Source organism: Phymastichus coffea, unplaced genomic scaffold, assembly GCF_024137745.1.
Source record: "Phymastichus coffea isolate CEN01 unplaced genomic scaffold, Cenicafe_Pcof_1.1 PCOF00206, whole genome shotgun sequence".
In the NCBI taxonomy this organism is placed as follows: domain Eukaryota; kingdom Metazoa; phylum Arthropoda; class Insecta; order Hymenoptera; family Eulophidae; genus Phymastichus; species Phymastichus coffea.
The window spans coordinates 154,240-177,563 of record NW_026707017.1 but is presented as its reverse complement, the minus strand read 5'-3'; the positions used below and the strand labels follow the sequence as shown (position 1 = coordinate 177,563).

Genomic DNA, 23,324 nt, shown 5'->3' with positions numbered 1-23,324 from the left:
CAATTAAAAACTTACGCGATAAGGCTCCTCCGGACGCAGCGTGGAGAGAAGGCGCACGCTCGAGGAACGACGATCGACGAGGAAGGGATCGGGTCTCGCCCTCGCCGTCGTCCCGGCGTTGTCGAAGTGAAAACGCTCGACCGCGGCCGCGTGTCGAAGTGAAAAGTGTTCCGCGCGGAAGCAAAGAGTAGAAAGAGAGAGAGAGAGAGAAAACGAGATCGCATCCCACGGAGATGGGCGGCGACGACGACGCCGACGACGGGCTCGCGAGCTGGACGGCTATTAGGCAACGGTACTCCCGCGAGGACCGCAACTCTCGGCCGTCGCCCGTGCGAGCGCGAGGTGAACGCGTGCGTCTCTCGAGGCGCGAGATAACTGTGAAAAAGAGCCGAGTGCGAGATTTATAAATTTCCACGTCGCCCGCATGACGCCTCGCGGGAACCAGTGCGGTCTAGCGGCCCCTTTCGAATTAAATATCTGCTCGTGATTTAGCGCTCGGGCGCGTGTGCGCGCCGGAGTTTAACGCCGAGAATTAGCATAGTTGTAAAAGCTAAAGAGATGGGAGGCAAAATGCAAACCCGTTAAGAACTCAGAAGCGGGCTAAACACACGTCCGCCGGTTCATCGAGAGGAGAGCGGCTGCCGGTCGCGGAGTTTGCGCCAATCGACACCTGGCAGCTTCGTTTCGTTGCATTCAATCGCTCGTCCGCGCAGGCCGAACGCGAGTTGCGAAAGCTCCCCGATCGCTATCTCGGAACGTACCCCGAGGCGGAGCACGTCCAGCAATTGGAGCCCATAAACGAGTCGAAGAGTCGAATAAACCGAGCGAATCTGCTCGAAAAGCTCGTTCGCGCGCGATCTTAATCGACGCGCGAACAAGCGAAAGTTGGATCGCCCGATCGCGAGGCTGTTAAACTCGACGGAGAGAGAGAGAGAGAGAGAGAGAGAGAGAGAGAGAGAGAGAGAGAGAGAGAGAGAGTCGCGCGCGTTTTCCGGAACGGAGACGGCGCCCGGCAATTAACCGGGGCAACCGAACGATCTCCACAGCGCGTCGGAGGCACCGTCAGAGTGGCGGAGCGCTCGCAGATGCTGACGAGCGCCGGCCGGCCGTCGACGAGCGCGGCGCGGCGGATGAGGCGGTGTCGTCAGTCGCCAGCAGCAGCCCCAGCAGCAGCAGGATGCGGCGCCACGAGGGGAGCGGCAGCCCACGGCGCGGCCAGGCGGCGGCGTTCCGCGTGCTGTCGCCGGGCCGGCAGCCGGCGCGCTGCGAGCCGCGGGCCGCGCAGCCGGCGCCGCCGCCGTCGCGCGCGCCCGAGCCCTACAAGCTCGCCGCGCCCGGGCGCAGCCAGCGCCGCTCGGCCTTCGCCATAATCGCCGAGGCGCCGCGCGGCGCCGAGCGCGACGACGCCCCCGGGCCCGCCGGGCTGCCCGCCTCCGGCCGGGTCTCGCCCTTCCGGGGCCGCGGCTTCAAGGGGCCGCCGCCCCGGTCCAGGTCCAGGCCGCGCTCGCCGCCCAGAGGTGCGACGCGCCCGCCTCGCCTCGCCCCTCGCCCGCCGCGGCGGGCGACCGGCGGGCCGAGGTCTGACCGATCGGTGTCGGCCCGCAGGCAGCTCCGCGCACGCCAGCCCGAGGCGCAGCTCCAGCCAGATCCCGCGGCCGGCCAACGGCGGCAGGGCGGCGCCGCTGGGCGCCAGCCGCGAGGACCTGTCGCGCGGGGCGTCGCCCAGGTTCGGGCGGCGCGCGGCCGCCGGCAGCCAGCGCATCGCGGCCAGCCCCGGGAGGAACGGCCAAGGCGTCAAGACGCCCGGCAAGGGGCCACCCGTCGCCGCCAACGGCAAGCTCAAGGTCGCCACAATTTCACGCTATTTACGTACGCGAGGGAAGGGGTGGGCGAGGGCGCAAGGCTTTGTATGTCAGAAATGCGCGCGATACCAATCTCGGCTCCTCTCTCTCTCTTTCCCTCTCTCTCGACGATTGTTTGCTGCATGCACACATGCTTCTTGCTTTTTCTTCTTTTCCTTTTCTTTTGAAAATTGCATTGATTTCGCTCGCGTAGCGCAACGTTGCTTCCGGCAATTACGAGGAAACCGGGCCACGCGTGAGCTTCTCGTCGAGGAAAACACTGTCGTAAAAGTCGCAAGCCTCTTATTAACGCAATGTTTGTAAAACGAAGAATCGGCACTCGTGATCGACGTCAGCTTTACCGCTGATTTCCGAGCGTTACAAGTAAAATTGCTCACGAGAGTTGCGATTTTTCAGCAGAAGCCAACGGGTGCGAGCGAAGAGATCAACAACAAGCTGTTGCGTCTGCCGCCGAAGAATCTGCCGAGTGGCAAGAGGTTCGTCACTGCCAACAACAACACCAACAACAGCAACAACAGCAACAACAGCCACAGCAACAACAACGGCAACGACAACGGCAGCAGCAATAACAACAACAATAGCAACAACGTTAGTGGCAACAGCACCAACAACAGTGTGAACCGCGCAAACGTGGCGCCGCGAGTCAAGCATCAGCAGCAGCAGCAGCAGCAGCAGCAGCAGCAGCAGCAGAATGGCACGGTCGACGGCTCGGTCGAGTCGCCGTCGAAGATACCGTTGCGAAACGGCAACGCGTCGCTCGGCGCCTCCAGGGAGGTGCTCGACAAGGCCGTCAAGCAGAAGGACACCAAGAGCAACGGCCACGACGAGAGGGACGCCCGCGAGGCCGCCGGCAAGGTGCGTTCGATCACGTCCGACCGCCGCTCCGACACCTGACGGGCGCGACCGCCGTTACTTCCGCAGACGGACCAGCCGGCAAGCGACGAGCAGCCGGAGCTCCAGCTCGTCGACCTCCTGAAGCAGTCGTCGAGCGCGACCGGCACGCAGAGCGTGGTCAACACGACGACGACCACGGCGGTGCAGCCGCTGCAGATCGACGCGGCCTCGATACTCGCCGAGGCCGAGCTGGTGGCCAAGCTGAGCAGCCTGGAGCGGAAGCAGCGCGAGCTGGAGGCCCGCGGCGCGGAGGAGGCGCGCGCGCGCAAGGACCCGGCCGACGAGCGCCCGAGGAACGGACCCTACACCCAGGCCATGATCAAGCACTTCGGGCCCGGCGCGGCGAGCGCCGAGGAGCAGCGCGCCGCCGCGGGCCCGCAGCCGGAGCCGCGCCAGGGGGCGCCGGGCGAGGGCGCCGAGCGGCCGCCGGCCGCTCGTGCGCCGCGCTCGCGCTCGCCCCGTTCCGCCGCTCGGCAGGAGGACGGCGCGGCCTCGCCGGGGGGCGGCCCGGCGCGCGGCAGCCCGCCGGCCTCGCCGCGGGCCCGCGACGCCCGGCCCGCGACGCCCGGCTCGCCGGGCAGCGTCCGCTCCGCCGACACGGGCGTCAGCCTGGACACCGTGCGGGGCGTGTCGTCGGCCAGGGAGAGGAGCGGCGTGCACGCGGTCAAGCGGCCAGAGCAGATCCAGAGCCTCAGCGGCAACGTGGTGCAGGCCGACGGCAACGGCGAGCCAGCGTCAGTATACCGCGCGCACGCACGCGCACACGCGCCTCCTGCACTCGTCCGTCGGCGCGGCGCGCCGCGCTCCGAGTTCCTTAACCCTCGGCCGGGAGGCGGGCGGCGGAGGGGGAGGGCGGCCGTATGCGCGCGAGCCCGAGTATCGATCGCGCGCGCGCGCCGTCCGCTGCACGCTCGGCCAGGTGAGCGGGCGATTTACATCGTCGCCGGACCCCAAGGGCTCGATAAATCAGCCGCCCCCTCGCCGGCCGCCGCGTCTCGCGGATTTATACGCCTGCCCCGGCGCCCGGCGCCCGGCACACTCCGCCGCGTCTCGTCAACGTCGCGACGCCCGTTGGTTCGTCATCGCCGCGGCTCTTTCGACTCTGCGTGCGTCGGTGGCTTGGCGCCGCGGACTTTTGGACTGTCGATCGTTCGCAGAGCATCGACGCGGGAAAGCTTCTTCCAGCCTCGATTGGATTTGTCGATCGCCGTCGAATGCAAAATACGTCCAATTTTCTGCCTCCCCTTGCAGCAACCGGCGGCGAGTACGCTTTGCAATCGATGTACTCGCAGCGAGGCGACGAGGGCGAGTCGATAAATCGGGCGTCGTCGCGAACGAATTCGATTGACGATCCCCGCGAGGGTCGCGGTAAATTCACGGCACCGTCGTTGGCGGAACGGCCTGATGAATATCGAATGGCCGATGTTGCGCGGCGCTTAATAGCGATCGGAGCGCCCGATTTATTACCAATACGTTACCGTTATACCGCCCGTTCGAGTCATTTGGCGACACCGAAGGACAGCCTTCAGCCCAGTCATCGGCTCGTCTAGGCTTGACGCTGAGTATTCTCGCATCTGCCGTTCTTCGGATCACGTGGCTGCTTTTTTCCGTATCGAAACTTCATCCGTAATTGGCTCGCGAAATTGAGCACGGCTGCGAAGTTACGACCCTGCGAGTTCCCTTTTCGATTAGACCATTTTGGCGACGACGCTCCGGAACGGCGCTCCTCTGTTTTCCACAGTTTCAGGACTTTCGCCAATTTTCCACGCCACTTTTCCGACTCAGCCTTATCGGACGGGATCGCCGTGCGTTCGTTTAATTGCGCTCGCGCGCACGGCGATCGCCTTGCAGCGCGGTCGCGCGGCGGCGATGCTTTCGCGAACGCGGCAAAGTGCCGAGGAAGAGCGCGCTGGACGGAACTCGCGCCGCCGCTCCGGCCGAACGCGGGAGCCAAGAGCGACAACGGGACGCGATTTGGCAGCTCGGAAGCGCGTCGCGGATCGACGAGACGATCCCGTTGGTCCGTGAGCGCGAGGCCGACGTCGACGGGCCGGCGGTCCAGCCAATGGCTCTCGAGGGATCGCCGCGCCGGTTTCGAGCAGCGCCAAGCCGACGGACTGGTCGTCCGTTGCGAATTGCCATCGCGCGGAAGGCTCGGCATTGCGCAACGGATCCACGTTCCATTGGTAGGGAGCTACAATGGTGCTCGATAGGCGCGCAAAGCTAAGGCAAAGCGAGAGGAAACCGAAGCGAGCAATTCAATGGCAATGGGCTCGCTTTGCACATGCGTAAGCAGCTTTCTCGATTCGACGACCGAATCGTGCTAAGAGAGCACGCCCATCGATTGAGAGCGTGTGCGCGTACTCGAAGAGGCGTCGTCTTTGTTTAGACTGCTTCGATCGTAAAAGCTGTTCGTTCGGCTGGCGCGCATCAACGGGAAGATTGGAGCGAGCATTTCAATTATATAACTCACGGACGGAGATGTCGACAGCGCGCGTGTGGTGACTCGACGAGATTGGCATTGGAAGATTCGTCGGCGCTGTCGGTTATCGAAAGCTCTAATCGTGGCGAGCCGCGATTACAGCTTTCATCCTCGCGTTGGGTTCCCGCCAGTTTTACCCGCATTGGCATTTCACTGGATTTCCTCGAGCGGATAATTTTCAATGCGCGTTTCCGCCGCTCGTACCCGCGGGAAACGCATCTTGGAGCGAAAAAAGCAACGAGAGGAAAAAAGGAAAATTGAGCGAAGACGCCTGCAATCGCGAAGTGGCAGTGCGTCACGAACCGACGAGCGTATTCTTGGCTCGGAATTAATCTCTGCTGCGACTGATCGAAGCCTTCTATTTGTTCGCCCTGCGAATCGTCGATACCACGCGAACACTCCGTCATATCGGAGTGGAATGCTTTCGAATGGCAAATTACCGAGCCTGACGCGATCAGTGCGATTCCCTCGTCGCGAGCTCGAACAAAGAGAGAAAGAAAGGAACCTCGCACTTAAACTAAACTAAAAACTTTCTCCCCCACGAAGAGTTTCGACCGACGAGTGGCATCGCGAAACGAAGGAAATCGTTCCATCTCGCACACGAAGATCTCGTTAAATACACGCATCAGGGATCGAGAAACGCTCGAGAGAGAGAGAGAGTGGAGCATGAAGTGTCTATATGAGAAGCGCGCACGGTAGCGCAGTAGAGGCGGTTGCTACGCGACAGCGGAGAGAGCCGAGGCGAGCCGACTACCCGCAGCGAGAAAAGAGGAGAGAGAGAGAGACACACACATACACATCTGGCGTAGGAAGGGAGAGGCGCTCTTGATGTGCGCTCATCTGTCTCTCGCTCGCTCGCTCGGCGAGTAGCCAGCTCAGCGCGCCGCGGAACGCACTCGACGACGGGCTCTTCCGGCCGCAGCGTAGCCACGCGCTCTTCCCTCGACGCGCCAGCAGCGACGCTTTTTATTTTCTCATCTCGCTCGCTCTCTCTCTCTCTCTCTCTCTCGCACGCTCGCTCACTTCCTCCCTCCCTCCCGCTGCCGCGCTCTCGCTGGCGAGCGCGCGCGCGATCGCCGCTGCGCCAGTTTCGTCGCCTCCGAGCTGCGCTGCTGCCACCGGCGCGACCGAGCTGCCGATCCTCGCGCGTGTGCCCCGAGAGTGACCGCGAGTGGCGATCGCGCCGCCACTGCTGCTGCTGCTGCTGCTGCGTAGGCGGCACGCGTGTGCGAACGTGCAAGTGCAACGGAGCGAGCGAGAGAGCAGAGAGGAGCCTCTGCCGCCGAGGGATCGCGGATGGCGCTGGCGCGCGGCGGGCACTCGCAGCGGTCGACGCCAGTCGCCGGGCGTGCGCCGACGACCGATCGCCGCGGAGACGGAGGTCGGCCAGCGCCACTCGGACCGAGGAGGCACGCCGAGCGCCCGCGCCCGACGCCGAGTCGGAGCGGCTCCCCGTGAGCGCGCAGCCGCCGCTCCGACCGGCCGAGGGGCAGCGCGGACGATTGGCCGCGTGCTCGCGGGCGGCGCGCGCGGCTCGACGGAGGCCTCCCTCCCCGGCCGGCGCGCGATGCCGGCGAGCAAGTGCCAGGCGCAGCAGCACCACTGAGCCGGCAGCCGCGCGCCAGTCGCGCCACTCGACCGCGAGGATGCTCGGCGAGCTGACGCTCGTCGCGGCGCTGCTCGCCTGGGGCGGCGCGGCCCTCGGGGCCGCGCGCCAGCGCTTCACCGTCGAGCAGCTGCTCGGCAGCGAGTTCCCCGTGCTCAGCAGCAACGACTTCGACCTGGACATCTGCAAGGCGGCCGAGTTCCTGGGCGACATCGCGCTGCCGGACGCCGCGTACGAGGCCGCGTGGCGGCCGCGGGAGCCGCGGGCCGCGCGGCGCCGCCGGCACCGGCGGCCGCGGCGGCGCCGGCGCCAGCGGCGCGCCGCCACCGCGCGCAAGGAGCGCATCTGGGACCACGGCGTGATCCCGTACGAGATCGACGGCAACTTCTCGGGCGCGCACAAGGCCCTGTTCAAGCAGGCGATGCGCCACTGGGAGAACTTCACCTGCGTGAAGTTCGTGGAGCGGTCGGCGCGCGAGCACCCCAACTACATCGTGTTCACCGAGCGGCCCTGCGGCTGCTGCTCGTTCGTGGGCAAGCGCGGCAACGGGCCGCAGGCCATCAGCATCGGCAAGAACTGCGACAAGTTCGGCATCGTCGTGCACGAGCTCGGCCACGTGGTCGGGTTCTGGCACGAGCACACGCGGCCCGACCGCGACCGCCACGTGCAGATCATCCGCGACAACATCATGACCGGCCAGGAGTACAACTTCAACAAGCTGACCGAGGACGAGGTGAACTCGCTGGGCCTCGCCTACGACTACGACTCGATCATGCACTACGCGAAGAACACGTTCTCGAAGGGCACCTACCTCGACACGATCCTGCCCATGGAGGTGCAGGGCCGCAAGCGGCCGGAGATCGGCCAGCGCGTGCGCCTCAGCGAGGGCGACATCGCGCAGACGAACCTGCTGTACCGGTGCAGCGCCTGCGGGCGCACGCTGCAGGAGAACAGCGGCAGCCTGGGCTCGCCGGCGGCGGGCGCCGAGCGGTGCGAGTGGCGCGTGAGCGCCACCCACGGCGAGCGCATCGTGCTGAACGTGAGCGCGCTCGACATCCTGAAGAGCGACTACTGCCGCACGGACTACCTGGAGGTGCGCGACGGCTACTGGCACAAGAGCCCGGTGCTCGGCCGGTTCTGCGGCAGCGGCAAGGTGCCCGAGCCCCTCGTCTCCACGGGCAGCCGCATGCTCGTCACGTACGTGGCGTCGGCGCGCGGCCTCGCCGCCGGCCACGCGGGCTTCCGCGCCGGCTACGAGGCCGTCTGCGGCGGCGAGCTCGCGCTCGAGGCCGCCGCCGGGCACCTCGAGTCGCCCAACTACCCCGAGGAGTACCAGTCGGGCAAGGAGTGCGTCTGGCGGCTCTCGGCGCCGCCCGGCTACCAGGTCGCCCTCAAGTTCCAGTCGTTCGAGGTCGAGAGCCACGACGGCTGCGCCTACGACTTCGTGGAGGTGCGCGACGGGCACGCGCCCGAGGCCGCGCTCATCGGCCGCTTCTGCGGCTACAAGCTGCCGCCCGACCTGCGCTCCAGCGGCAGCCAGCTGCTCGTCAAGTTCGTGAGCGACGCGACCGTGCAGAAGAGCGGCTTCTCCGCGAGCCTGCTCAAGGAGTTCGACGAGTGCGCGCTGCCCGACCACGGCTGCGAGCACGAGTGCGTCAACACGCTCGGCGGCTTCGAGTGCGCCTGCCGCCTCGGCTACGAGCTCCACTCGGACGGCAAGCACTGCGAGGACGCCTGCGGCGGCCGGCTCGAGGCGAGCAACGGCACCATCGCCAGCCCGTCCTTCCCCGAGGCCTACCCCAGCGACAAGCACTGCGTCTGGGAGATCGTCGCGCCCCCGCAGTACCGCATCACGCTCAACTTCACGCACTTCGACCTCGAGGGCAACAACGTCTACGAGCAGCCGTGCAAATACGACTGGCTGGAGGTGTCGAGCAGCCTGCGCGAGGCGGTGGTCAAGCGCCACGGCGTGTTCTGCGGCTCGCGGCCGCCGCCCGTCATCACCTCCGAGGGCAGCGCGCTGCGGCTCGTCTTCTCCTCGGACGCGAGCATGCAAAAGTCGGGCTTCGCCGCGGTCTTCTTCACCGACATGGACGAGTGCGCGGACAACAACGGCGGCTGCCAGCACGAGTGCAAGAACACCGTGGGCTCGTACCACTGCTCCTGCCACAACGGCTTCAGCCTGCACGAGAACGGGCACGACTGCCGCGAGGGCGGCTGCAAGTACGAGATCGGCGCGCCCGCGGGGCCCATCTACTCGCCCAACTACCCGGACTACTACCCGGGCCGCAAGGACTGCGTCTGGCACCTGGCCACGACGCCCGGCCACCGCGTCAAGCTCGTCTTCAAGGTCTTCGACATGGAGCCGCACCAGAGCTGCGACTACGACCACGTGGCCGTCTACGACGGGGACTCGGCGGAGGCGCGCCCGCTGGGCCGGTTCTGCGGCAACAAGGAGCCCCACCCGATCCTCGCCTCGGCCGAGCGCATGCTGGTGGTCTTCCGCAGCGACGGCTCCGTGCAGAAGCGGGGCTTCTACGCCGAGCACAGCACGGCCTGCGGCGGCCGGCTGCCCGCGGCCGAGCGCACGCGCCAGTTCTTCTCGCACGCGGGCTACGGGCGCGAGCTCTACCGCGCGCGCATGGACTGCGACTGGACGCTCGAGGCGCCGCCCGGCAGCAACGTGCACCTCAGCTTCGACCGGTTCGACCTCGAGGACGAGCAGGACTGCGGCTACGACTGGGTGGAGGTGCACTCGGGCCTCGAGCCCTCGAGCCCGAGCTTCGGCCGGTACTGCGGCAACTCCACGGGCGCGGACTTCATCTCGACGGGCGAGGCGCTGCTGGTGCGCTTCAGGACCGACGAGAGCGTGCCGCGCGCCGGCTTCGCGGCCAGCTACTACGCGCTGCGCCGCCGCGACAGCGAGGAGGAGCTCGTCGACGGCGAGGACCAGGAGGGCAACGGGCTGCTGCTGTCGTCGGCCGGCCGGTAGCGAGCGCCCCGGCCCAGAGGTAGCCGCCGCCGCCTCCGCCACCGCCGCCGCCGCCGCCCCCGCGCTTTCGCCTCGGAGCGCTCGTGGTCCCGTTTCGCCCGTAACTCGAGCCAGTCATTGATTTATGATGGTGAATGGCTTTAGGAAATATGCAATTGACATCAATCGGCGTAAACAGCTTAATGTTATCCTCAAGTTTATTAGGCCGTGAATGCTCCGCGGATGCACGAGGAGGGCCGAAGGCGTCCTTCTCGCCGCTCCCTTCGCCCTTCGGGTAGAGTCGGCAGAGCGAACTCGCGGCCGATCCTCGGCGTCTTCCGTGGCGAATTTCGACGCGATCACGCAGCGCAATGTACGATGTGAAAATTTCATTTGTAAAAATAAAATTTTAACGAACTTGAACTCTACTCTGTCTCCGTCCGTGATCCAGATTTCGCACGACTCGAGCCAGTAATCGATCGATTATTGCGAATGGCTTTAGGAAATGTGCAATTGACATCAATCGGCGTGAAAACTTTTCAATGATGCGTGGTCCACTGGACCACGCGAATCCCATGCGGACGCATCGTCGCGCGATTGATTTGCGCTCAAGGTGCGCGCCAGGCACGTCGATGTGCTTCGCTCTCACTCTCTCTCTCTCTCTCTCAACGCCAAATAGAGCCAAGTCGACTTTCGCGCGGTCACGATCGCGTAAACACGCCGTCGACGCGACGGCGACTAATCGCACGGCCGAGGCATATTCATTGGATAAACGCACGTCCTCTGCGCTCTCGACGCCCGGATAAATTCATTATCAGCCGCGGGAGTAGGATCGACGCTCGAGTTGCGGAGCATCCCGATGAAACCTTCGCAAGCGACTCGGCTTTCGAGCTTCGCGCGATCTGGATTGACGCGCGCCGGTGCTCGCAACGAGCCACTTCCGCCTGGCGCAGCGTCGACGACGACCGAGCCCGGCGGCGATCGCTCGACGCCCGAAAATTGCCGTCCACGCTCGCGCCGCCACTCGGCCGACGGCGGATCGATACTCGGCGCGTTCGCCACGCAGGGACGCGACGGCCGATCCGAGCGCGCCGCATTCGCAGTGGAAGAGGCAGGATTCGGTCGGCCGGCGTCTCGCTCGCCGGCCAGCCGCGGCGCTCCTGCGATTGGCGCCCGCGGAGGCAGCGGGCCGCCTTTTTCTCGCCACCGTCCGGCCAAGGGGTGGGGCGGCCGCGCAAAATCGCGCGCGCTGCCGGCGGCGGGGCTCGCGTGCCGCCGCCAAGGTCGCCCGCTCGGACCGCGCGCTCGCGATCGCCGCGACGGACGGAGTCGCGTTTCAGCCCCGCGCGCGTTCAAATCCCCCGGGGCTCGCCGCCGCGAGACCAACGCTCGCAGCCCGTCGCTCCCCGGAGAAGGAGGAGGTGCCGTCACCCGGTGCGTCGCCGCTGCAGCCGCCCGTCGATGAGGATATACATGTTCGTAGCACGCACCCACGCAGCCGCACCCGCGCACCCCCGCGCACCCCGCGAGCACTCGAGCACGCCGATCGACCTGGCCCGCGCCCCCGGCCCGACGACGGCGCCCGCGCCGCAGCGGCGCGCGTCGATCGAGCGCCGTCGCCGCGGCGCTGGCCGGACCTCGCCGCTCGGGCCGAGCCCGCGGTCGATAGGCGCCGCGGGGGGGCAACCGCGAGGTCGGCCTCGCGCGACGCCCGGCCAGCGCCGCGGGTCGCAGGGCCGACGCCGATCGATGCCCGCGTCACGCTACGCCTGGCGCCCGCGACACGCGCACCCACCACTCGACGGCGTTGCAGGCTCGGCGCCGACCCGCCGCACGGCGCCAAGCCCGCCGCCCGCTGGGCTGGCCTGCGGGCCCGCCTGGCCAGGCGGCTGGGCGGCGTCGCCGACCGCCTGCCGCGCCCGCGCTGCCCCGCCTGCAGGCGCCGGCCCAAGGCGCAGCTGTGGCCCGGCAGGAGGACCCAGGGCGCCTCCACCATCCAGCTGACGGCACCCGGCGCCGAGGCGGACCAGCCGACGTCGCCGCGGCCGCCACCGCCGCCGTCGCCGCCGCCGCCGCCGCCGCCGCGCGGCCGCTGGAACCGGCTGAAGCAGGCCGCCAGGTAAGCGGGCGCCGCGCGCCTCCTCCGCCGCTCTCTCATCCCTCCGTCGCAGGTGCGCGCGCTGGCGCGAGCGCAGGCGGCGCCGCCGCCTGCAGCAGCTGCGGGTGGCGCCGCTGCAGCGGCCGGGCGCCCGCGAGCCGAGCGCCCCGTCCGCGGGCCGCTGTTGGCGCGGCCTGCTCACCCGCTGCGCCTGCTGCTCCCGGCGCCGCGGCAGCCTGCAGTCCGAGCGCGGCTCCAGGCGCTCCAAGAGCGTGCGCGCCAAGCACAGCCTGAGCAGCGTGGCCGGGCCGCCGCTCTCCGAGGTGGGTGCTCAGGGTGGGGCGCGCCTCCGCGCTCGCGGGCCGCGACTCACGTGCGCGCTTTCTGTCGCAGCGCAAGGGCCCGAAGCTGCACGAGACGCTGGTGGAGACGAGCTCCGTGATGCGCGGCGCCATCCCCTGTCTTCCGATCGCCGTGGCCTGGCTCTGCCTCGGCCTCAACGTCCTCGTGCCCGGCTGCGGTGAGACGCCAGCGAGCCGCGCGCGCGCGCCACCCCCGACCTTGGCCGCGGGGTGCTGACGCGCGCGGCCTGCCGCTGTTCGCAGGGACGCTGATGAGCGGCCTGTTCAATCTGTGCATGGGCCAGCCGCGCTTCTCGCCGACGGCCAGCCCGGCCGCGCGCCTCGGCGCCTTCCTCGTCGACCTCGTCGTCGGCCTCAGCCAGCTCTTCACCGTCCTGTTCTGCCTGGTCGGCTGGGGCTGGAGCATCTGGTGGGGTGTCACCATGGTGCGGCTCGCCCGTGAGTAGACGCTCGCCGGCGCCTCGGCCCGCCACGCCGCGGAATCTCACGTGCGCGTTTGTCTTCGGTCACGTCGCAGGCAAGTGGAAGCGGCACAAGGAGTCCGAGGCGGCCGCGGGCGACCCGGAAGCTCAGCGTGCCGGTCCAGAAACGGCCACGCTGCCGGCACCCGGAATACCGCCGCTGACGTCCCTGAGGCCGGCAGCGACCTCCGAGCGACCTCGTTGACCAGTCCAACCACGCGAGAAACTTTCTTCCTTATCGCGCTCCACCCCCCCCCCCCCCAATCTCCCTATTTGCGAAACATTGACCGAGTCTGACTCGCGACCTAAACTATCTTATCGTCACAAAAGAAAAACCACTTATCTACGTTCCAAGTTATATATAGATATAACAAATACATCGTTCACGTTTTTTTTCAACATCACACTATCATTATAACATGTATAATTATAGACGCTGGAAACTTGGTATTTTTTCAATAGACGTGTATCGATAATCGTCGGCGGCGGTGCGCCTCTTTTTACCGTTTCTGTACAAACATCATATTGGGCGCGCGACCTGTTTAATTGTACCGCTATCGTACGCATAGCGCGGCAGCAACTAACGGCTCGCGTGATCTTTCGGTCGTGGTGGTTCATTATTAATTTTTTTTTTTTCTTCTTTCACGCGGCGGGCCAACGTCTCGTCTCGCTCTCACCCACAACGCAATACTTAATTACGATCATTCTCGAATGTTACTCGCGCCGGCCGTGTGCTATCGCGCGCCCGTTTGCTTCTTTTTTTTCTTCGTAATACGTATACGCGGAGACGAGGAAAGCCGCGCTCCACGGATTGCGCGTTGCCGTGACGTATAGCTGGCGCGAAGGGTAAACGTTTTTAATTACGGAATCTCGCGCGCAACCCCCCCCCCCCCCCTCTCCCTATCCCGCATCTACGCTGGATCGGATCGCGCGTACGCAATTATATCGACGACGCGGACGGTGCATTGCAATACACGCATAATCGGTTTACAGTTTCAATAAGGTATTCCTCTTACTGCTCGATCCTTCCATCATCCTTTTTATTTTTCGATTCAAACTACGTTTCTCCTCTTTATCCAGCCAGACATCAACGAAATCAAAAGTACTGTCCATGTTGAAATTAACATACCAATAATTTTATTTCTGTTAACTTTACTTGTATTTTTTTTAACAAATCACTTTATTTACATCGCTTACAAAAATAAATACTAACAATCATTTTTGTTTTCGTACTACGAGTAACTTTCTCGTAGCGAAATCTTACAAATATGCCGTTCTCGTGCAACAAGTATAGATTATATTTACACTTACTTACCTTTATCTCTTACTTTTTTTGTGTGCCCGTCATATTCCCGTGTAAGACCTGATCCCGTGTGTGTTATGATGATGCATCGAACATGCCGAACACAACTTCAGAAAACAATCTCTCATATGGTGTCGGCGGTACTGAGCAAAATCAAAAAAAATCTAGCAAGAGGTCTGAAGGTAATCTATCATTTGAAAACAACCAAATCAAGTACGTTCTACGTCAATTTGCTAGAAAAGGAAAAGCAAACATAAATTATTATCTTACTGACATTGAAAAAAAAATGTATTTTTGTATTTTGTACTTGTCAAAGAAATGAACTATATGTTATTAAAAGCAAAGGTATAATAAATTAATGTTCGTCTCTTTCTAATATTAGTATCTAATTTTTTTATCAAGTGACAATTGTTTACCTAATATAAGTTAAAAAATGATAAGCTTCTTACTTTCCGAGCGTGTAACTCTACGAAAAAAATCGCGCAATGATATAGAAAAATTAGCGCTAAAGCTTTTCGTTTGACGCGTCAATTGGTTGTTCAGCGGTCGGTTTAGCTTAATTAGCAAGGTTGTAACAAAGATTAGAAGAATAAAAAAACACGGAATTTTAAGCTACTTTATCGAGGGCAAGTTTGAAGACCTGCCGTTCTATCAAAAATGAATAAAACATCGTGAAAAAAATTCAACGTCTAAGTTTGAAGCTTTCTTAATGTAATTGCGGTAGAATTTTGAAAAAAAAAAATTAAATAGTATACTTATAAAGTGCAATCTTAAAAAAAATTATCTCTTCAATGGCTTATTGGATTGACGCCGGACTTGGTAAAAATTATTAAGTAATGATTAAACATTACAATTTTCAAATATTTTGTGAATAATCATTTGAATACCAATCTGCTAAAGTTCCCAACTAATTTCAATAGAATATAATCATTGACGTTGCGCATAAAATGTTTTCTTTTTAAGTAGATTGCCAGTGTTGTCGAATGAAAATACCGTTAGTCTGCACATCGCACTCATCGTCAAACGCAAGAGTAAGTAATTAACGGCTATGTACTATAACAGGCTGTCAGATGGTGGGGAGAGAGAGATTGCAGGCTGCAACCGAGTTCGAGTTACGGCGCCTTCAATTGAAACCCAGCGGAATTTTTTCACTTTCTCGGCAACTAATGCATACGGATTCATTATTTTTCAAAAATTTGGTGTAACTCGACATAATACTGAAATTACATAATCAATTTTCATATAAAACCATTACCAACTATCGTTAAATTAAAGCTATTTAATATCGGCCACTAGCCGTACAATATTTTCGAATATTTCCCGCATAATCCATCATTGCATTGAGGAAGCTTTAAGCTACACGCTGAATTTTTTTTCGCGATGTTTTATTCATTTTCGATAGAACGGCATGTCTCCGAAGTTGCCGTCGTAATAAGTAGCTCAAAATTTCGTGTTTTTTTTCCTTCTAATCGCTGTTAGAACTTTGCTAATTAAGCTAGACCGACCGCTGAGAAACAAATTGACGCGTCAAACAAAAAGCTTTAACACTGATTTTTCTATATCGTTGTGCGATGTTTTTCGCCGAGTTACGCGCTCGGAAAGTCAGTAGCCTATCATTTTTCAACCGATGGTAGTTTCATCATCTAAAGTATCAAATTAAACGACTCGTTAAGAAATAGTATAGTAAATAGTCTCATAGTCTCGAGTGGCAAGAAAAAGATTCAGAGGTATATAATTTGGTTGTATATAGTGTTGATTAACACAGAAGCGAAAGTCAGTACGAAAAAGTTTGTCTGGGAGTAAAAATGAGTTCTGTTTTGTCAAATTTTTTCGCTCTTGTGTTGTATACATTGGATCGGTATGGGTATATCGGTGCATGAGACATGGTGTGGGTGTCAATGAATCGAGTCGCTGGATTTGAATACATTCGAGTAGTATATGTTTAATGATGTGACTTTATAATATAGAGATACGTATGTCGTTTATCCACAAGTAGATTATTTTGTTTTTTACCTTTATCATAGTAATCATAATAATGATGATGATGATAATAATAGTAATAATAATCGTGTTACAGTGTGTAATGGTGAATAATTATGTATAATAATAAGTCTCTAGAAGTAATCATTACAGTTATTAATGAGAACTCAAAAAACAATGTCTAAAGAACAAGTGACTACAAATCTATTGTCGGTATATATCAGCGACTGTACAGCAATGTAGTCTAGGCGTTGTGTATAAGTAGTATATATATTTTTAATCATCATTCGATTCTCCACTGTTTGTTTTTATCAACAGTGGCACGCAGAAATTCGTGTGTTTGTGTCATATGGTATTTTTATTCTGAAATACTCAAATTCCACGCACGGAAAATGTGGTTTTTGCAGCTCGAGTTCAGCGGCAAGTCGACGTCAAAACGGAGGCGTGACAATCAAAAAGGTAATTTTGAACGAGTATCATTGCTGGGCCAGATCATTTCTCGTGTGAATAGAAAAATATGGTGTCTTGATATCGAGCTGCACTATTGAATAGTAGTATATAAAAGGCATATACAACGTAGAGAGTAGAGGGGGATGTTGGAAACAAGATACATCAACGTATGGGATGGTGCATTCAAGTCGAGTGTAGCTGTCAACAGTGTAATAACATCGATTGTGTCCATGAGGGTATAAGTGTGTGTGTGTGTGTTGATGTGTGTTGGTGACGTGTGTGTGGCGTTTTCAAAATTGTTGCTTTGTTCGATTATTGTAAAGTTTTTTTTTTTGCTCTTTTTTTTCTCACTTTTTTTTGCATACAAGCTTACATCATACACGGTATATGTATAATATGTTGCGAGTTACTCGGTATCTAGACGCGCAAGCTGTGTTTACTTTGTTGTTACTTTTTTACTTTGTGTTGTAGTTGGCATATCTCTGAGTTGTATCTATCATTTCTGACTAATGTATTCAGTGTTTCGTAGTTTTTAAGAAAATACAGCTTTTCGTAGAAACATACGTGGACCTGCAGATTTACTTTTGGCTATGTTTAAATGTTTTTTCCGTAATCTTGGGAGGGAGAAGAAAGTATAAGTGTTTCGTTGGATGTCTTAATGCCAGTCTCGTATATATAACAGTTTAAAAGATATGGACTGTAAGGAATTTATATTTGCATAAATAGTGTATTTCGGAGGGTAATATCAATTCAGAAACCAAATTCAAATTCTTTTTCTTTTCGTACTTTAGTTTTTCTATATCTCTTCAATAGATATACATTATAATTGGTTTTGTTGAATTCTCTCCTTTTGCTTGCTTGTTTTTTTGTTTTTTAAATTAATTCATCTTGTAGCGTCCGCTTTGTTTTTATTCTTTAACAGTTGCGAGAAGAGAGGAATAGAGAGAAAAGGTCGAAAAAATGTCGGTTTTGTCCTTGCTAAAACGAGGCTACGTCAAAGTAAAGAGATCAATCATGCGAGAGTTACGAAAAGTCGCTAAAGCTTTCAAATGCAAATAGAATCGTTGGCGATAAAAATTTTTTTTTTTACAAACAGCATAAATACTTTCAGCAATTTTTTGTTTCTTAAATACTCTCGAGCACCTTTGCTATAAAAGGATATATTAGGTTAATCGGTTAAAATTTTTTTTAAATAGTTCGTTCGAATATTAATATCGTTACAATGTTTAAATAAAACGTCTCGCGTTTATCCATTATACTATTTCTCTACGAATGTATTTTGGAAGCTAAATTTAAAAAAGCGAATACGTTTATCCTCTCGTCTCCTCCTCTTTTCCTCGAAAACTCCATTGTATTTTTTTCTATCAATGCGTATATTCCTTCTTAAGACTGCTGAATACTTAGTTAATTTGTTTTACGGTTTAATTGTTTTTTTTGTTTTATCATTAGAACGATAGTACATCAGTTGGTAGGGTGCGCAGGGCTGCTAGGCACAGATAATTGACTCGCAAATTCAAACAACATTACAGCGTACGACATACATTATAATACACATATTACATTTCTTCATTGTAATTTTTTGTTTGCTCTTATTGTTTATTAGTTTTTGTTACTTTTACTTATTCTTTCTCTCTTTCTCGCTCGCTCGCTTTCTCATATCTTTTTGTCCTTTGTCGAGCGAAAATCGCTCCTCACACTCACACATCCTCACTCTCTCTTTCTTTCTCTCTCTCTCTCTCTCTCTCTCTCTCTCTCTCTCTCTCTCTCTCTCTCTCTCTCTCTCTCTCTCTCTCTTCTCATTTTTTCCTCATGTTCCAGACTTTAATTTTTTTTAAACAACGCGCCAACTTACTATTCGAGACGTACGAAAGACTAAGCCTTCGAGCTTACGATGTGTATTATTTTTTATTACTTTCCCTAGAGATAAAACTATTTCATTAAAATACATTCACATACGTTTTAGTGCGCAGCGCCTTTTTGACGAGGATCCCATTATAGACTTGTGCCGCTCGCACTTGCATGACGTTGTAATTTTTTCCTTTGACACACTTTTTTCTTTTTTGTCTACAACAGCTTATTCAAATAATACTTGCAAAAAAACAAAGAAATTGATTCGTCGAATGTGTATGAAATTGTTGGTAGAGCAAACTAATGAAAGAGAACGATGGAAACGACGTACAAGTGCGATGGGCAAGTATCGAACTCGAAGGGGTTTATATTGTTTTTTCTTAACGGACAATCGTCGTAACGGCGCGCGCTCAAAAAAAATTTATCGTTTGATGATTCGCGCTAAATTTACTTTTTTTTTATATTCCTCACTCAATAATGCGCAATGCATATATAAATAATAATGTATACAGTCAACAAATCTTATTATATCCTAATTTGTCGCAGCAATGGGAAGACAGAGCTTAGAGACCCTTCCGGCTCAGATGCACGATATAACAGAGACACAGAGTATATAATAAGTTTTTTTCTTTTTTAATAATGATGCGCCCTCGTTAATTTTTTTATTTTTTGTTCGCGGCACAATGCTTTCGATCGAGCAGTAAAACAATACAGAAATGAAATACGACAATCGAAAGAATTGCGCTTCGTTGGGGTAGTTGAAAGAAACGTCGCGCACTTTTACATGAAGAGATTCTTACAAAAGCAGCATAGCCGAGATCTAAGTTATACTTTCTACGAGTACTAAGTTTTCCGTTACATTACAACTTTATTAGTAAGGTCGTCTAAGTTTTTCTTTTGTTTATATAATCTTTACGTATATTTTGAACGCGCGACGTCTCTCCTACTCAGAGGACCATCAGGGTACACACTTTAAAGAGGGACGGGGAAGGGAAGAATGAGCGAAGGGGTATCTACGTAATTTTTTTAGTCTCTTTTTTTCAAAAAGTGTATATAGATATATATATATATATATATATAATATATATAATATGTAGAATATAATCACACGTGGGTTTTCTCGTTAACGGGACGATAATTATCGCTAGAGACATTGATATGGTTTCTAAATGGGACTGCCTACCTCCTGATATGTGTAACGGGGAGAGGGAGGGGGTAGAGAAAAATGTTGTCTACATACAATGCTTGGGAATTAGTTTTTCATAGGCTACTAAGGCGCTTTTTGCTCAATCCGTAACATCGTCACGACCGTCTGCCTCATCTCCACAACGCACAGACGCATTTTGCTCGATTGATTAAAATTAGTTTTATCTTTTTCATCTACTTACTCGACTAATGTTAGCGTTACATTTGGAATGATTTGGCTCGCTCGACGAGATAGACCAGTGCCTCGGTGACGAGTATCCAATATACATATATTATTTATCTTTACTCGAATATGCGAGCGAACGACCACGGACATGATATATGTGACGTAAAAGGAAATTAGAAAAATAGAAATTCAATATTCTCGTAAAAAATCGTATATAGTTGTACATAGTTTTGTTTGTTCAAAATCATTGGTCGTGCGCGAAGGATAGAATGGTGTACACCTGAGCACTGGCGGATCGCATGCGCAACGAGAAAATACTTGAATATAGGCGATCGGATGTTACAGAATTGAAGCAAAAAAGCGCGTCGGCAGTATTTATTTTAAGTTTTTTTGCTTGTAGTTCTTGCAGATTTAACTAACGAGAGGAAATTATTTAACTAATTAATTATGAGACGAATTTGAAAAATAATTAATTACTTAATTAACCGAGGGCTTCTTATTTTTTCCGTTCCATAACGATATGCAATTTTAATTGTGTGATTCAACTACTTTTAATCGTAGAGATACGATTTGACATTTTTTGAATTTATAATGACATTAAAATCCTTCCTCCTCCGAAATTGTATACACGTCTAAAGACATTCAACTTTTTCATTTTACTTATTATTATTTCTCCAAAAATTGCTGCCCGCAAATAATTCGTAATTACACTGTATATATTCAATGTAATAAATGTTTTCATAAAACGCGCTTGCAAATATATACATATAGAATGAGATATGTCGCTTTAAGATTTCGCTTTTAAACAGATTCTAAATTCAGTATTATTATTATTATTATTATTATTATTACTAATTAATTAATCTTAATATTATTGTTATTTGTTATTTAGTCCTCGACAAAAAATTTAAATTTTCACCCCTTACAACCTTGAGTTTGATATACACGCGATTGTTGATTTCATTTATAAGATCCTTTTTAAGTGAGCGGGTTGGTCTCTTTTTAGCGATTTGTTTTAGTATTACGCACTAATTTGAAATACTGTTTATTGTTAACAAAGTTATTCCTTCTAATCACCTCGTTTAATTGAATTCTTTCATTTACAATATGCACCAAAAAATGGACTTTTCTTATCACTGCCCATTTGTCTATCATTTAATTACTTTATATAAGTCATTCAGTACGATAGATGACAAGATATGCAAAGTTTTCAAATCCTTACAAAAATTAATGAGTCGTTAACGATTCCGAATACAGCACTAATTATTTCGAGTTTCATAAAAATTATTGCGCACTCGTAGTGATGCTAGTCGAAGCTGTTTATATATGCCTAATAATTTTTTTATTTATTATGATGCGCGACATCCGAGATAAAGCTAATATCGCGGATTTAGCTCTTCGTGACTACAATCGAAGGATTTTTAGCATCGTAAAAAATATTGCAATTAAAGCTATTGAATAACAGAGAATGTGAGACGAGCAATCCAAGTCTAGTTTTGGTTTCATACAAGCGAAGAGCTAAGTAGTTTGGCCTAAAAGTCTATATAAATTACAACCTGATGCATCATATCATGAGAGAATTCGTTGTCGTTCCGCGTGCGCGCAAAGAAGATAATTAAAAAGCTCCAAGCGTAAAGTTACGTCTCCTTGCTGACAAAAGTTTGGTTGAATTCATATATACGCACACGCACACTCACGTTGCTACTTGGTATAATAACGTTCTTATAGAACGGCGAGAGTGATCGGATGAGAAACGAAACACGCGTGCAAGCCGACTCTGCAAAAAATATTTCATTTACGGAAATTCTCGTTCATTCCCTCATCTTTTTTTTTTATCTCGTGGCAAACTAAAAAAAGGAAAATCAATTACTTGTGCTTTAGTGCAAACAGTGACAAAGGAACTTTAGTTCACACTTTTTGATTATTATTATTATCATTATCATTATCTTTATCATTAAACCTTAACTTTATTTTATTAAGAAGAATACCAGTCGATAAAAACGCCTCCATTGAAAGAAATTCTCAATTCAATCTTAAGCTCGAACTCAATCGTCTAAGCGAAAATAAAATTTTTTTTGTCTAGTTCGACCATAAAAAATTTAATATACAAATTAAAAAAAGAAAAAGAAAAAAAATATTAACTTGCGTCTCAATTAATTTGCTTTTTCTAAAAAAGTGACAAATATCTTCTCAATTTTGCCGAAGAAACAACTTTCTTCGTAATCACATATATACATCTACGAATGTAATTTTTTATTCTTCGAATGCGATATGAGTAAACGCTATTACTAACAGCTTACGAGCTAAACTTGTATGCGCGCCGTGGGTCGCAATAAAACACTCGCATGAAAACTCGCCGTAAAAATTGTCAAATTAACAATTGATCCATACACACATAGACCCTTGAAATATGCCTATGTACCTAAGTAAACAGAGTAATAATAATAACGTAAACGCAAAAGCCTAAACATAAGTCACGAGAATCACAACACACGCACACACATATGAACGAAAAAAATTGAATCAAATAACGGCGTGATTGTGTGTTTATCATGAGAGAATTGAGAAGTCAAAAGGAATTGAAAAATAAGGAACAACGAAGAAAATAAACTGCTTAAGGGATGGTAAATGACGATGCGCACACGTGTTTTAGTGCCTGCTCTCGGCTAGAAATGTCGCCTACTATTTACACGCTACGTGCACACACACGCACACACATGTACTATTTATCGCGTGAACACTGTCGCTTTACATGTACGCGCACACACAACGCTTTTTTTTTTATTTGTTGTCGATCATTATTACTTCTTGCTTCGGTCACGGTCTTCGTCATGTGGTCAAAATGGGTGGTGCACTGTTTGGTACAATCGAATAGTAGTAACATACATATATAAATACATACTTTTTGCCGTATATATTGCCTCTCTATCTGTCGGATTTTTTCTACTCGATCGGTCTATCGCACGAGTCAGTTAGTTTGCGGTTGTTGTCGCAAATGTCGTTTAGTAGGGCCAGAATGCGGGCAGGGGCGGTGGCGGCGGTGGCTGATAGTGTGCAGCAGCAGCAGCTGCCGCGGCAGCGGCTAAGTTGGGCGGCGCGGCGATGAGCAGGCAGCCCGGGTGTGGATGCGGCGGTGGTGGCAGGGGTGGCGGATGCGGAGGCAAGACCGGGGACAGTGCGAGAGCTGCTGCCGCTGCCGCGGCCGCTGCCGACTGCTGCTGCTGCTGTTGCTGCTGTTGCTGCTGCTGAGCTGCTGCTGCTGTGGTGCAGGCTGCCGCTGCCAGTTGCAGGTTGAGAGCAGCTTGGGCTTGTGCTGCCGCGACGCGTTGACGTTGCTGCTGCTGCTGTTGGTGCTGCTGCTGCTGCTGCTGCTGCTGCTGCTGCTGGTGCTGCTGTTGCTGCTGTTGCTGCTGCTGCTGGCGCTGGCGCTGACGCTGCTGACCCTGGGCCTCGCCGTTCTATTCCGAGTCCTGCTGCATTTTGGCGTGGCCGTTGTTTGCCGACTGGCCACCGGTCGAGCCCGAGGTTGAGCCCGAGCCGCTGCCGCCTCCCGTTCCCGCGGGGAAGCTGCTCGGGATAGTGCGCGACGACGAGAAGCACAGCTTCATTATGTACGGGAACTTGCCATCTAAGGA

At 53.9% G+C, this 23,324-nt stretch overlaps 3 protein-coding genes across 4 annotated transcripts in view; 2 read left to right on the top strand and 1 right to left on the bottom strand.

The window, feature by feature from the left end:
- The first annotated feature begins 233 nt into the window (after nt 1-233).
- On the top strand, nt 234-7,206 carry LOC131673963 (uncharacterized protein DDB_G0287625-like). The gene is made up of 7 exons (XM_058952370.1): nt 234-342; nt 1,047-1,517; nt 1,606-1,844; nt 2,259-2,717; nt 2,784-3,490; nt 6,833-7,075; nt 7,182-7,206. The coding sequence occupies exons 1-7, from the start codon at nt 234-236 to the stop codon at nt 7,204-7,206; spliced, it is 2,253 nt and encodes a 750-aa protein (XP_058808353.1).
- LOC131673961 (protein tolkin-like) lies at nt 6,889-11,757 on the top strand. The gene is made up of 2 exons (XM_058952366.1): nt 6,889-9,855; nt 11,629-11,757. The coding sequence occupies exon 1, from the start codon at nt 7,266-7,268 to the stop codon at nt 9,834-9,836; it is 2,571 nt and encodes an 856-aa protein (XP_058808349.1). The 5' UTR covers nt 6,889-7,265; the 3' UTR covers nt 9,837-9,855; nt 11,629-11,757.
- Nucleotides 11,758-22,924: 11,167 nt separating this feature from the next.
- Nucleotides 22,925-23,324, bottom strand: part of LOC131673962 (heterogeneous nuclear ribonucleoprotein L) — a 35,232-nt gene continuing 34,832 nt past the window's right edge. For both annotated transcript variants that reach the window (XM_058952369.1, XM_058952368.1), the window contains one exon: nt 22,925-23,317. In XM_058952369.1, the coding sequence (XP_058808352.1) occupies nt 23,148-23,317 (170 nt within the window). In that variant the 3' untranslated portion in view covers nt 22,925-23,147. The remainder of the gene's footprint in view (nt 23,318-23,324) is intronic.

Coding starts and splice junctions, on each gene's coding strand:
- LOC131673963 (XM_058952370.1), top strand. CDS start 234: ATGGGCGGCGACGACGACGCCGACGACGGGCTCGCGAGCTGGACGGCT. Junction 1,845..2,258: donor CCGCCAACGGCAAGCTCAAG/GTCGCCACAATT, acceptor GCGATTTTTCAG/CAGAAGCCAACGGGTGCGAG. Junction 3,491..6,832: donor GACGGCAACGGCGAGCCAGC/GTCAGTATACCG, acceptor TGCCAGGCGCAG/CAGCACCACTGAGCCGGCAG.
- LOC131673961 (XM_058952366.1), top strand. CDS start 7,266: ATGCGCCACTGGGAGAACTTCACCTGCGTGAAGTTCGTGGAGCGGTCG.